The 14,985-nt window shown below is 38.1% G+C and overlaps 1 protein-coding gene and 1 pseudogene across 2 annotated transcripts; one reads left to right on the forward strand and one right to left on the reverse strand.

Annotated features, from left to right (window-relative positions):
- Positions 1 to 2,237: 2,237 nt before the first annotated feature.
- On the reverse strand, positions 2,238 to 3,608 carry LOC144656245 (uncharacterized; annotated as a pseudogene).
- Positions 3,609 to 8,877: 5,269 nt separating this feature from the next.
- Positions 8,878 to 14,941, forward strand: LOC144657789 (moesin-like). Of its 2 annotated transcripts, none has more exons than XM_078518151.1 (8): positions 8,878 to 9,029; positions 10,645 to 10,741; positions 10,905 to 10,988; positions 11,126 to 11,221; positions 13,485 to 13,589; positions 14,048 to 14,136; positions 14,272 to 14,351; positions 14,864 to 14,941. In XM_078518151.1, the coding sequence occupies exons 2-7, from the start codon at positions 10,730 to 10,732 to the stop codon at positions 14,324 to 14,326; spliced, it is 441 nt and encodes a 146-aa protein (XP_078374277.1). In that variant the 5' UTR covers positions 8,878 to 9,029; positions 10,645 to 10,729; the 3' UTR covers positions 14,327 to 14,351; positions 14,864 to 14,941. The 2 variants fall into 2 exon arrangements, with proteins under 2 accessions (XP_078374277.1, XP_078374276.1); XM_078518150.1 differs by lacking the exon at positions 8,878 to 9,029 and adding an exon at positions 10,181 to 10,310.
- The last annotated feature ends 44 nt before the right edge of the window (positions 14,942 to 14,985 follow it).

The following is a 14,985-nucleotide window of genomic DNA, read 5'->3' on the forward strand; positions in this document are numbered from 1 at the left end:
ATTTGTGATGTGTTCAAATCCAGATTTGTTCATTTTCTGTTCTTTTCTAAGATGAATAATCAAACAAGAGGGGGGATCTAGGGCAACGATGTTATTATTATATTTAAATTTTTTGGGTTAGAGACTGTTGTGAGTGTTTTGTTGACAACTGGCCGCGTACAATGAACGAGAAATTTTCAATACTGCACGAGGCGTAGCCGAGAAGAAAACTCTAGAGAAGAGGACTCTGGGGCAATGATGTTATTAAGGCCGTACAAACAACATGCAAACGAGGACACGTTGTTGCTCGTGTTGTTTCTTGGGTGAGCAAACGAGCGGAACATAAACCAAATGTTTTGGGGTTTTCATGCTGCTTAAAAGGGGAAACATTTATTGCAGAAAAAAATTAGAAACTTTTTTTTGTGTCTCGGACATAAATTTTGCGTCCGCAACGAATGTTGTGCGCGCGGGCAAACAGGGGATCGTATGTAAGATGCGTCCGGGTGCGGATAATTTTCATTCAAAACATTGTACACTTATACGGTAAGGCTTGCTAATAAACTATGTTTAGAAAGTTAACATAAGAGAGTGTACTAAAGATAGTCTAAACATGTGTTGTGACAAGACCGGGAGAAATAAACAGCACAGCACAGTACAGTTGTGTGTTTTTCTTGGAAAAGAACCCGGCTGGTTTTCCAAGAATTTGGACTCTTCTCTGAGGTTATAAATTTAGAGGAATTCTGTGAGTTATTTACGGAAAAACCGTAGTATATTAGATAACTAGCATGGCGAAAACTAGCGTAACATAATTAAATATGAGTTCTGCAAGTGACTTTTTATAAAATATACGCAGGACAGAGAACCCCGCGATAACTTTAAAAAATTACCCGGCTCTCCCTAATAAAAACGCCACCTGTTTGAAAACAGCTGTCAGTCCCAAAAAATAAACCCTGAGCCGTATGCAGTAGAATCCCAATTTTTTGAACCTTCGGAAGAAACGAAAATTGCTTCGAGAAGTCGGTAGGTTCGAGATATCAGGCATAATATTTCAGGGAAGTACTACCCAAGGGAAACGAAAATTGCTTCGAGAAATTGGTAGGTTCGAGATATCAGGCATAATATTTCAGGGAAGTACTACCCAAGGGAAACGAAAATTGCTTCGAGAAATCGGTAGGTTTGAGATATCAGGCATAATATTTCAGGCAAGTACTACCCAAGGGAAACGAAAATTGCTTCGAGAAATTGGTAGGTTTGAGATATCAGGCATAATATTTCAGGCAAGTACTACCCAAGGGAAACGAAAATTGCTTCGAGAAATTGGTAGGTTCGAGATATCAGGCATAATATTTCAGGCAAGTACTACCCAAGGGAAACGAAAATTGCTTCGAGAAATCGGTAGGTTTGAGATATCAGGCATAATATTTCAGGCAAGTACTACCCAAGGGAAACGAAAATTGCTTCGAGAAGTCGGTAGGTTTGAGATATCAGGCATAATATTTCAGGCAAGTACTACCCAAGGGAAACGAAAATTGCTTCGAGAAATCGGTAGGTTTGAGATATCAGGCATAATATTTCAGGCAAGTACTACCCAAGGGAAACGAAAATTGCTTCGAGAAATCGGTAGGTTTGAGATATCAGGCATAATATTTCAGGCAAGTACTACCCAAGGGAAACGAAAATTGATTCGAGTAATCGGTAGGTTTGAGATATCAGGCATAATATTTCAGGCAAGTACTACCCAAGGGAAACGAAAATTGATTCGAGTAATCGGGTGTTTCGAGAAACCGCGGGCTCGAGAAATGGGGATTCTACTGTATTACATGCCCGGGATTACATGGTATTAAGCTCTTACAGAAAGTTTTTCCTTTCTCATTATGACTTGTGATTATAACCCACACAGCAGCTAGTAGAACTTGATTTATTATTTGTGTCGTATACCTTTATGTGAAGACGAGCTTGTTTTGTGTTTCATATCATAAAGTTTAAGAGTTGACATATCCGATAGAGTGACTTTACTTAACCCGTGAATGTTTTCTTTTTTCTTTCTTCGTTTTTTTTTTTTTTTTTCGCACTTCTTTGTTTGTTTGGGGTAAATTTAATCATGATGGAAAATAAATGGTTTTACTTCATCTGGCCACACAAAATGTTTATGTAAAAATCTGAATTTCTTTTTTACAACTATTAGAAAGGCTGGAAAAACTTATGATTTTTTTAAAAGAATGAAGATATCAATATTTGTTGTGGATGTGCTAACGAAATACGTTATCTTGACTCGAGATTTTTACGGGACAAATCGATTTAGCATCGTAATAGGCAATCTTTTTATTTCAGAGAGAACTCTGCCAATATATTGGTCTAGCTTTTGTCTGTCGCTGTTTTGATATGCTGGTAATTCAATACTTGCAAACTCAGCAAGTTTATCCCAGCTGTACTTTGCCATTGCAATCATTTCAATACCAGAAGAAAACAATATTTTCACCCCAAGTCGAGCGTTTATGATATCTGTTGCTAGAGAGCTCTCTTGAGGGCCGGGTAGCATGTCAACTTTGTACAACTGGCAGAGATTGATCGTCAATTTTATACCGTGTGGCGAGCAATGCAGATTGTAGAAATTAATCAAATCCTGACCACAATCCTTTATTTTAAGGTCAGTTTTTTTTGCAGTGTCCTGTCGACCTACAACAAGGCTGTTTGTTCATGAACATGTTAATGTCGCCTCCTTTCTGATCTTGAAGAAGCTGGACCGCTTGTCTAAATTGTTCGTCCATCAACATAAAATACTCTGCATGGGTAGTACTTTCATAAACACCTTCGTAACAGTTGCCATATCTAGCATGGAATAAAAGTCGACCTTTTTTCTCCGTTAGCCGTACATAAATCACAACCGTTTCAGCGAATTTCTTTCTATCCCCTCGTCTTCCAATGTTGCATTTCGGTCTGTCAAGACATGAAAAACCGGCGTGGCCCGTTTCGGTTACATGGTAAAACATCCCACAGAACTGAGCTTCGGTGATTGCCAAAGGATTAAACCCTCCAACCTTGTGACTTGTTTTGTGATCTTGAACTGTGCTTACATTATCACAGACTAAACTCTTGTCGAATTGTACAAACCGCCAGTGAACAGGAGAACAAATAGGAAAGTGGCCTACGACACTAAGCTTGTTCCAGTCCATGTTAATGAGCAGTACGTCTGTTCCACTTGTGACAAATAGCTGGGATAAAGGCCCCGGACCAATAGCTACGTTTTGAGGAATTCGAAATGCGTTTAAAGTCAACGTTCCCCCAATTTCCATGTTTACCGAGTTCAAATCTCGTACAATCAACCTGTTCCAGGGATCATGGCCAATGACAATTTGATTTACTTGTTGTGGATCTCCTTCTAATTTGTAAATCTTAACTCTGTTTTCCCCAATGTCTGAAACAACGAGGTTGTTATTTGGCGCAAAGCAAACATCGTAAGGCGTCCAAAGCCCCGCTGTAATCTTTCTGGCCATCCAGTCAATGCCATCATCGACACCTCTGCCGTAAATTTCAACCCATTTTTCACGTTTCTTTACCACAGCAACTATTCCCTTATCAGAAATTGCTATCCTATTGCCTTCAAAGTTTTGAAGCAAGGCACCGGCCATCAAAACCGTGATTTGACGGATTCGCTGTAGACAAGCGCAAGCCAAGACAACTCAAATGAACTGCACAAACTCAACTTAACTCCATTGAGAGGAAATTGAGCGATCTTGGACCTTTTTGTCAGGCCAAAGTAATCAAACAACCTTTAAAGCAAATTTAAGACGACTTTTTTGTGGCAAACGCGATAAATACTTTAATCAGAAATCACTGTCACGGTTTTTCTCGGAAAACCAAGGGCGGTTCCTAGAATAACACTGTTTGCGTGACTGGTATTTTAATCAATATCATCACGCTCGTGTTTATTTTCTCACCAGACGGAACGTTGAATATGATTTTCTATCAAGCTGTTACAATAATTGCAAACAATTTCGGACTAAAAAATTGTCCGAAAATAAGACCGTCCGAAATTGTAAGCGTCCGAAATATCATGTTACAGTACACATTATAACTGTTTTAAGTACACTAACAAACCAGATGTGACAAGGAAAGGTTTTCGGAGATGACAGAAATAGTGGAAGCTCTAACTAAGGAACTAGAACTAGATGATCCTTTTGAAGATCTTGTAGCAGTTATTAAGCCACTTTGAGCTCCAAAGCTTTTGGTTTCCTATATGGAGCAAACTCTAGCTGAGACACGGCTTGAGATACCGTAACAGCTTGATAGCTGACTCGTCCCTAGTCGTCCGTTTTGAATCCGTCTTGAGTCGACTGCTGAACACGGAGGGAATCATGGGAAGGAAGAAGAGAAGCAATTTTCGCATAAGAGACGACTGGGGACGAGTCAGGATTGATAGTGTTTGTGTTATTTTCGCGTCAATGTATATGTGAAATCTTGAGGGTGTAGTAAAACTATCATCTTCACAGATGGCGTTTCAGTCAAATTCGTGTTTTGTAGGCGTAAATTTACATTAGCTGTGTTTCAGCAAAGTGTCCGAAATTTTTTTCCGAAATTTGTTCGAAATGAGATAAATTTAAAAAGTGTCCGAAATTTTAACATCCGAAATTTTTTGCAAGAAATGTACTTTCTTTACTAGTCCAAACTGCACAATTAAAAGCATGATAAATAAGAAGAAACGATTTTATTGACCGGTATCAGGAGCCCATTTCCGGTAATGGGTAAATTTTCGTATTTGCAGCTACTGAGCTTGTCGGTTGAATTTTTCAGTTTCTTATTTTGTCACTACATGCGGTTTTTTTTTGTAGCGTGAATTTCAGTCACACGTCTTCTCTGGAAACTTACTCAAGAGAGGGAGTTTTTGACTTGTGTTGTGCGAAATCTGTGCATGAGACAAGCTCTACATACACTCATACCGTAAAATTCCTGTTATAAGCCCCCCCCCCCCCCCACTTATAAGCCCCCCGGTTATAAGCCCATCAACCTGGAAACAAAAAAAATACATCCGGTTATAAGCCACCCCCCCCCCCGCCGGATATAAGCCCCCCTCTACCCAGTACTGAACAGTGCTAAATGTTGCTTTTTGTGCGTTTTTAACCCAAAAACGTATTTCGATCAACACTCCCGAGGCTCGTTTCGAAACGTTTTTTCCTTCCGCTTATAAGCCCTCCCGAATATAAGCCCCTCCGCTTGTGAGCCCACCCAAAAACCCTTACGAAGTTGTATAAGCCCAGGGCTTATAAGAGGGTCTCAATGGGGTTAACCGTTAGCCGTAAAACGGCCAAAAATTTAGCCGTTAGGCGTAAAAAATGGAAAATTTTAACCGTTAGCAGTAAAATGTGTTAACCGTAAAAATCGGTCAGTGATTATAAATAACCCAAACTAGTTCACTTCATCGTCTCAAAAATGGTCCAAAGACCTAAAATACGTTTTTCAATCATGGAAATTGATTTTTAACTATTAAAAACAATGAAAATTAACTTTTAACTTCTGTCTTATAACCGGAATTCTACGGTATATGGTTTATTTAATAAAGCAGGTTGCTACAATCGGCAAGACCAAAGTCCTGATGTGAACCCACTAATTAATTGACTACAAATCAACTATTAATTAACAACTAATCAGCCATTAATTAACTACTAATTAACTATTAATTTGTTACAAATAACTACTCATTTACTACTAATTGAATTTTGTGAATATTAGCGAAGACCTCACCAAGCAGCAAGACCCTTTGGTTTTGTCATTCCTTAAAGGGGCTATGTCATGCAAATTTAGGCAATTACGGCACTGACCAACTGGTCATAGAATTAACTGAAATATCACAATAGCGGCTTAAAACTGTAGAAGAACTCAAGAGAAACACAGAAAGGCAAACTTCGAGAAGCTTAAAACGGATTGCGTTACGTTCCGGTAAACTTGAAAAACGTCAGCCAGACTTTTTTCAAGTTTATCTCAATTTGTATAAAAGTGTCATTTACAGTTCTTGAAAATCATCCTTGTTTGTTATGTGGGCGTGATTTTGCCAATAAAAGACTTTTGCTCTGCCAATTTGAAGTTTAGAGCTTTTAATTAACGAAAATAAATATAATAACCTAAAATACCGTGACCTAGCTAGCCCCTTTATTACCAGAATCACTCCAACTAGAGACCATTTTGTAAAAAAAAAAAAACTGATGAAAGCTGCTAATCCCAAGAAAGTTGCTGGACCTGATCGTGTTTCCCCTAGAAATCTTTTCCTGATTGGTCATAGGCGGCGGAGCAGGGAGGACAGGGGGGACTGTAGCCGTCCCAAGCAAAAATTTGGGGGGCTCAGCTCCCTTACGTTTTGGTGCTGAAATAAGATATTCCGTCTCGTGAGTGAGTTCTAACACCTTCGAAACTTCCTTGGAAGTCTTCGGGAAACTTCTTTTATCTTCGGAAAAGTTCGTGTGTCTTTCGAACAACAATCGGAGAATCTTCGGAAATCTTCGGTCTAGAAATTCCTCTAAAAACAAAAACTTCTTCTCTACCTAACAGAAACATGGAACTGGACCAAGGCCTAAAAGTGGGTGTGCTCTTTATTGATTTTCGAAAAGCATTTGATACTGTGAACCATACCATTTTACTGCAAAAGCTGAAAGCTGTTGGCATATAGAGTTGGCTCCTTTCTTGGCTTGCAGACTACTAGTCCACCCGCAGACAGTTTGTTTAAATATCAAGAAAAAAAATCAAAGTCTAAAACCATCAAGTATGGAATACCCCAAGGGTCAATCTTAGGGCCTAAATTATTTTCGATTTTCGTTACTGACCTGCCAGAATCAATAACTAGATGACTAACTAGCAAGAACACTGACAGTATCTTACAATATTCTAACCTGGTTTACACCTGGTGTAAAGCAAACAGACTGATTGCTCACGAGTCAAAGTCGGAAGCCTTCTAAAGCTTCAACCCAAGACAAAAATAGTTGGGAAGGTCGTAAAAACATTCCCGATAAAAGAGAGTTTCGAATTCAATTTAGCAATCTCCATTCCTGTACTGCTGTAGGATCCCCCCTGCCCCCCCCCCCCCCCGTCCCTCATTTTACAACCTTGTGCGTGTAAGCCGCTTTTCGCTGAACATTAAAAAAGGGAAGGGAGGGGAGGAACAAAAGGGCAAAACTTTCCAAGATTTTTGTCTGGGGTTGTAGCTGGCTGGTAGTGTCCCAATTCAACATTGTCGTCTCCAGTCCTGTCTCTTCATGTAAAACCCCGCCTTAAGTAGCACACAAGGCCGTCACCAACGAATGCCATCTAGCCTCTGTCATCTCTTTTTCCACTGACCTTCTTCATCTCACTTTGGGGGCGTTCTCTTTTCCTCTTTCCTTTGCCATTATATATTTTGGTCATCACGCATTGCGTACCCGCGTATTGTGAAAAGTTACGTCAGTTTGCTTCCTTAACTTTTTTCTTCTACCTTTTTGGTCTGATCTTCACTTATTTTTTCGATTTCTTACACTTGCGCGTACAACGTAAAAAACCCTGAAATCATGATGTCGGCAAAAGCTTGGTGCTACCGAGAAATATAGGTTTTTTGATAGGATTTAGCCTGCGAGCAGGCTCACCTTGGGGCACGCGCGAATATATCCTGGGGCACTCGCGAGTGGCGAGCGAAGCGATACGGTGGGAAAGAGACCGGTGGAGAGGGGTCAATAAAGCTGACGCCGCTCCCGTGTCGCTCTCGCGCGTGCCCCAAGGTGAGCCTGCTCGCAGGCTAGATAGGGCTTTCCACAACTTTTTGGCACTTACAATACACTTTTTTTTTCGCAATATTGACAGTTAGAAGTGCCACGCAGCGAACAAAGATTTATTCTTTCCACAAGTTGCTCGGAAACGTTTTGGCAACTTTTCATATTTCGAGCAACTTTTTTCCTCTCGAGCAACTTGTTGCATTTTGAGCAATTTTCAGACCGAAGATCTCCAAAGATTACCCGAGTGTTGTTCAAACGCCATACGAACGTTTTCGAAGATTTACGAAGTTTGTCGAAAATTTTCCAGGAACATCTGAAGACGTTTCAACTTTCGGCTCATTCTGCATTAAAACATTACAAAACTCGTCAGCAAACATGACGTCATCAAATCTTCACGATTTTTCTCAGTTAAAATTCTTGTTATTTACCAAATTTTCCCCTTAATATGTTTTTTAGATACTTCTTTTTCTGTAAATTGCATACAACTGCTTAGAAATCTTACCCTCAAAGGGAAATTGGCATATGTTTAGAGAAATTCACTTGAATAGAAGCAGCGTTTTTGGATTTTTTGGAGCAACTTTCGAACAACTTTTATTAATCAGAAGCAACATTTTGGATTTTTGGAGCAACTTTTGAGCAACTTTTTGAGAAATTATGAGCAACTTTTTGGGAAATCTCGAGCAACTTGTGGAAAGCCCTATCTTAATTTGATATAGCTGTGCGCGATAAATACTCTATAAACCTATTATAACTAACGTTTAATCATTTGGAAATTGTATTTTTCTAACGGACAGCTGGTTTGGCTTTGAAATAACTACCATTGACTTTTTTTAAAGAAATATCTTTTTAAAAACATTTAATCATTGACGATATTCATGTTCTTGTTTTTGTTTTAAAAATTTTGAACAGCTCAATTCAAGGTCGAATTTTATGCACAGGAATGCAAACTAGTTCAGAGTTAAATCTATGCATCCGAGTGCAGTAAAAAAACGTAACTGCGAAGTGACTTCAAAAGAAAAATATCTAAACTATGGTAGTAATTGACGCCCACAATGTTTCCTGATTCTAGCTTGATCTGTGTCGCCATGGTTTCTAGCGAGAGTGTTTACATTCCTTTTTTATGCAAATGTAAGGCATGACGTCATCTCAAATTATCAATCATCGCCAAACTATGCGTGTGGAAAATTGCCGGTTTTTAATATCAACTAAACGTTCAAGCACAATAGCGGCGATTCCTGCTGATTTCAATAGTTCCAGCTTTTCATTCCATCTACTGAAACGTTTGCCGTATTTTCATTACGATTTTGGCGTATACAAACGGTAAGTAATGATTATTCTTTCCTTATTTCCTGCAATTTGGTATTTTTTTAAAAACAAATTTGTTTTATTGGCATTTTTGACACGAGAGGTACTCTTCCGGACACTAACAGCCTCGTTTCGCCCTGTGTTTTGGGTTTTTGATGGTCGTGTTAACGATTTTCGCCTTAGTAACCAATCTCGAACGATGTTGTAGGTTGATATATAAACCCCTACACTTTGATTTATATACCTGCGTGTTTTGCAAGTTTAGTTAAATTTGCATGTGTAATTTTCGTGTTGGACTCTCAGACTCAATATTTTATTTTCTCCCAGAACTTCGAAAACCAGCATTTTTACACCCAGAAGATTTTTGTCTTCAATGGATCAAAAGCGTGAGAATCGTTAAACGAACTAAGCTGTAATCAAATAAATGTAGAATAGCTTTTATCATTTATGTTAATTTCGTACTGAACTTTTGACCATAATTGGTCACGCAATAGTTGTTTCTTTCACAAACGTAAATAAGTTTACGTAAAGTGCGTTCATGGAACATTGCAAGCTATTTTAGGCTTGATTGAATTTATAAGAATCAGATTTTAGTATATTCTACTCGAGATTTTTTAGCTTTTATAACAAAGCTATAGCTAAACACTTTTCCTGTAGGCTTGAATGATGAAACTTCTTCAATCAAAATTTAATGCGCGTTGTCTGTAGTGTTGTGTTTGTCAAGCGAAGCGAAAGTCTACGCTTGCGCAAAGAATTGCCAAATCACTGAACTAACCGCATTTTTGGTCCCAAAAAAAAAACCAAATTCTTCTGTGAAATGCATACGACTCTTAAACTTTGCTAAACCTCTCCAAATAGCACTACAATAGTAAGATTTGTTTTTTAATTTCAAATTAATTTCGTAAGAAAAATCTAGAAATTTACAGTCGGGCAGAGAATATCATGTTAGAAACCCACCCACTCACATGCTCTTTGTGTTACTATGGCTTTTTCTCCGTTTAAATTCATCTTAATTAAAATTGGTGCGATCGAATCGTTGACATTTTATTTCGTGCATTCCTTCGATTTTCCGACTTGGTCCCGGAAACGGTCCCCGAATTATCACGGAATCCCCGGAAATAGAACCCAGTCTTTCTCTTGTAAATCCTGTTTGTGTCCCAGAGGGGGACTCAATATATTGCTTCACGCAGGCCGTGTCCCTCGAGTTACGCCCATTCTATATGAGCTGAAGTGGTGAGATTTACTGCGAAAATTGGGCTTGATTCTCTCGCATTTTACTTTCATACTTCGCCAGAGGTTAGTTAGACTGAAGAGACAACCTTGTAGAACTCTGTTTATTATTTTGGTCGTTTCTGCGTGATTCCTGACAGAGTTATATATGTTACTTTGTAAGTCGTTGCGGGCATATCTGAACTTGTAATTACAATTCACTGCGGATGAACATTGTTCCTGCACAGATAAGCTTACTGGACTATTACAACAAAGTCACGGATATCATTGTCTCAGCGAGTCTTAGCGTTGCAGTTTCTTACGGGTATCTAGCTGTTTGTAGTTGCAGCTTTAAGAAATTTCAAAAAGATCGCGACTCTTGTCTTTGTGTGCTAAATTTGTGCTCTTTTCATTTTTACAGCGGTAAGCTTAACCTTTGCCGGTCAAGATATTCCAACAGTTTGAGTTTGAGAGTTTATTTGTGGTGAAAAGCGAAAAAAATCAAGATGCCGAAAGTGGTGAGTCTAATTTGTAGGACATGGTTGTTGAGTGTGTTCGATTTTGAGACTGGAGCCTTCCTTGTGCAATTTAACACTAGTTTGTATGGAATTTGAAAGTACATATTTGTGTACGTTCATTTTCGATTCATCGATTAACATACACGGTTGTTAATCTCCGCAGCTAAATGTTCGTGTCACGACGATGGATGCTGAGCTGGAGTTTGCTATTCAGCCAAGCACAACTGGAAAACAGCTCTTTGACCAGGTATAAAGCTTAAAAATTAACTCAGCCTTCTACACACAGCATAGTTTAATAACTATTTGTCATTCAGTGTTATAAATTCATTCCCACGACAAGAGAAGAATAGCTGTATAATTTAGCCTACTTGTTTAACTCTTTAGGTCGTGAAGACGATCGGTTTGCGTGAGATCTGGTTCTTTGGCCTGCAGTACACCGACACCAAAGGGTTTGAAACTTGGCTTAAGCTAAACAAGAAGGTTTGTGTTGAAATTCTTTTATTTTAGCTTGTCATAATACCTATCCCACATATTAAAGAGGTAAAAATTAGTATCATTGCTTTTTTCATCTGTACATGTATTTTTAGCGAGGATTGTTGAGTGGTTTTGGTATAATGACTTCTACTCAACGAAAATGAAGTAGACCGTTAAATTGGGTGGTGGGGTCCTATAAACATATTTTGAATATGTAAATCGTCCTAAAGTAGAAATCTTTAAGATTTTTTTGGTCACAGAAATCTGCAGGAACAAATCAATTATGCCTTACACATGCCCTTTCTTGCCAGTAAATATATAAATATTGCTGTCTCAAAAAACCTTAGGATTGGGTTGTGTGGAATAAATAATTGTTGAAGTGGCTCTATACATTAACATTGTCTTCTTTCAAGTGTGGGATTAAAATCAATCATTCGGACACAGCTGGTTCTGTGCATCCCTATTTAAATGCCTTCCTTGAAACATAACTCAAAACTCGTGTGTCCTACATCCCGCTTTCTTATTGATGAGCCCGCGTTAGATATGAGGTGGTAAATAGCCAACGAGGCACTTTGCGCATCGTTGGCATATGAAGCAATAGCTTTTTTGGAAATTATAGCCCCTAACAAAGCAAAGGTTCATATTGTACTTGTTTACGGCTCCACGGCTGCCCCCAAGACTACAATAATATGCTGAAACCAAATTGCAATTAGGGACAATGGAGTTTATTAAAAGTATAAAAAGGAAAAGATCAAGAACACTGAATGCAATTTTGTCATTTTCCTGGTCTTCGGAACATTATTTGCTGCTTTTCTTTGTTCAGTCGCTCTTGTTGTACAGTTACAAGTATTTTTAATTAAATTGTCGCATCATTCCTTTTCTTTTGTGCAGTTGAGTTAACTATGGCATTTTTGTGGTATTCATGTGGTCTTAGGAATTCACTACTGATTATAATTTATTGTATTACAAGCTCACCAAATTTGCTATTTTCAGCCATTTTCCAATGGAGTTTTTGCTACCTGCAGAAAAATCTTTAGCTGAGCGGCATTTGCTGCACTTATTTCCCATGTAAGGTCAAATGTAGGTATGTGGGCTGATAACCAGGATTCAGTGAACCAAACAGAAAGCTAGAAATGCAATGTCCGAGGTTGAGAATTTCATAAAGGGAACATACGTTTTTACAAACATTATTTTTGTTTTATAATGCCCAGTAAGTTAAACAAAGAGAACTCTTTGTTTCACCAGCCAATAGTTATCTGGTTAGCACATTAATAACAATAGGTGACGTCACCCATATCTTTGCTATAGTAAGACTCATCAGTTTGCCTTGTATGCAGTATAGTGCAAAAACTTATAACACAAGTTATGTCATCAATAACAATAACAATAAATTGGGTGGTGAGTTAATGGTGCATTGAGCTCTGCTGTTTGTTCAGTTCTTTAGTATCAAGACATCAAAATGTTGAGAATGCAAAACCATATGGCTAATTCCCAAACAACGTGATAGCAGATGGTGTTTCTTACGACAATGACAAATGTTGATAATATTTTTTGATGTTGTCAAAATTGAAACTGTATACAGTTTATGGTTTGCAGTATTTTGATTAAAAAAAAACATCAGGACTACCACCAGCACCTCATGTTAAGAGACAATCATAAAATAACTAAGATTCTGCACTTAATCTGATAGCTTAGTAGCTATTGTCTCATGTAGCATTTAACCACATGGAAATTGAGGCATTTCATATTCATAAAGAAGTGGACTCTGCATTCTTTAGAAGCAGGAAACCACATTTCTTCATACTTTATGTGATTCAACAGTCAAGCAAATCTGAAATTAACATCCACCAAAAGGAAAAAAAGATGGCAGCTGTACAATACCTTGCAAACCTAAAACAGTCACAGGGCTGCAAATAATTTTTTCACTTGAAAGGACATATGTCCTTCTTAGACACCATCTTGGTCGGACAAAACAAAATTGTGGTTGGACAGAGTTTTATTCATCGTTGCTGCAAAAAGATTTACGATCAAAACATTGTCTGGGCTACATGTCCGACCACACTTGGGATTTCGTTGGACATGAGCAAATTTTGGTCGGCCAATGTCCGATGACCAACTGTTATTTGCAGCCCGAGTCAATAGAAACATAGAAAGCCATATTTTTTGTACCAAGTTTTTGCCTGTACTAACAACATTGTGTATGCTAGGTTTGAAGTTTTTAGAACTTGTACCATTATTAATCCTTCTTTGTGTGTGTGATTTTGCTTAGGTTCAAAGTCAGGATGTGAAGAAAGAATCGCCACTTCAGTTTAAGTTCCGCGCAAAATTTTACCCTGAAGATGTGTCTGAGGAACTCATCCAAGAAGTCACAAGGGTAGGATAAAATGCATTGTTTGTGAACTTGTTTTATTCCAATAAAGAGAAGTAAGGAATAAAGTACTAGGCCTTATAATATTAATTGCATAACAATCAACTTTGATCCTGTCATTTTATGTGAGTTCACTTGCTGAAATTAAAATGACAAAAATATTGGCGACCTTAAGATTGGACTACGAGTATGAGATTGAGGACGAGTACGAGTTTGGAAACCAAATTTGTATGCCTCCTATAATTACTCATCACACCACCAATCTTATCCTTAGTCAGCAACAGGAAAGAGTTATAGTTTGGGGATACAGTTGTCTATAAATTCCAAAGTCATACTCGATCTCGTACTCATAGTCGATTCTAAAGGACGCTAGTAGTTGAGAGCAAACAATGTATTTTTAAGTGTCTAAAATGCTTGTAAAATTCATGTGGTAAATAAATGTTTTGTTTTTTTTCTTTTTTTAGCGACTGTTTTTCTTGCAAGTTAAGGAGGACATCCTCACAGAGAAAACCTTTGTCCTGCGGAAACTGCAGTACTGTTGTCCTCTTATGCTGTAAGTGACTACAGTATTAAACTACAAGCCCAAGTTTTCTGTGGGCTAATTGTCAATCAAATGCCGCCCTGTTGATTGTTCTTTGATTCTCCAAACTTAGATGTATTTGATGTTGTTTCTCTTTCATGTACATAGCTTCAAGCCAAACATGGGCAATGCAATCAGGATACTCACAGCAAAGACTTCTTGAAAGCTGAAAGATTAGTACCTGAAAGGTGAGGGAGAAGAATTGATGTGTTCAAACTAGGAATATGAAAGTCCTGCAATTATTGTTTGGTGTCTGAACTAGCCAAATGATTGTGTGACAGTGTCTTATAACAGTTGGGGTAACAAGTGCCAGTAAATAGTGACATCACTTCTCCAAGAAGTGACTGAGCCTGCAGTTTTCGTCCCAGAAGTTGCTAAGCAACATGACGTTTTTGCTCATGCGATTGCTTTCAGAGTACTCATGATCACGTGCAAGTTTTTGATTGGATGAATAATTTGGAAATTCTTCGAGCGCTTTAATGAAGATTTGCCACAACCGGCACTTAATCCCAGACTGTAAGAAGCTATCACCTAAAAAATAAAGAGCTGCTGGCCCAAATTTAACAGCTTTGCTTCTCTCTAAATTTTATTCTTTTAGCTTAATTGACAATGTTTAGAATTTGCTGTCTTTTTTTTAATGTGGTGTATCAGTATTATTCCCCAAAAAAACTAAATAAAAATGTTCTTTTTTTATTTCCAGATTTATTACTAACAAGTTAATAGATGATGTTCCTGGAAGAGTTTTGGTTTGGTGGGCAGAACATGAAACCCTGTCAAGGTACAGCACTTGTGGTGATTTGTATGGATTTAATAACAGTTATA

This window comes from Oculina patagonica, chromosome 6, assembly GCF_052425735.1.
Source record: "Oculina patagonica isolate OP01 chromosome 6, crgOcupat, whole genome shotgun sequence".
In the NCBI taxonomy this organism is placed as follows: Eukaryota; Metazoa; Cnidaria; class Anthozoa; order Scleractinia; family Oculinidae; genus Oculina; species Oculina patagonica.

What these genes read in the sequence shown, in the direction of transcription:
- LOC144657789 (XM_078518151.1), top strand. An exon ending in GGCTTAAGCTAAACAAGAAG is followed by an intron (nt 11,222 to 13,484) that starts GTTTGTGTTGAA and finishes GATTTTGCTTAG; the next exon opens with GTTCAAAGTCAGGATGTGAA. An exon ending in TCATCCAAGAAGTCACAAGG is followed by an intron (nt 13,590 to 14,047) that starts GTAGGATAAAAT and finishes TTCTTTTTTTAG; the next exon opens with CGACTGTTTTTCTTGCAAGT.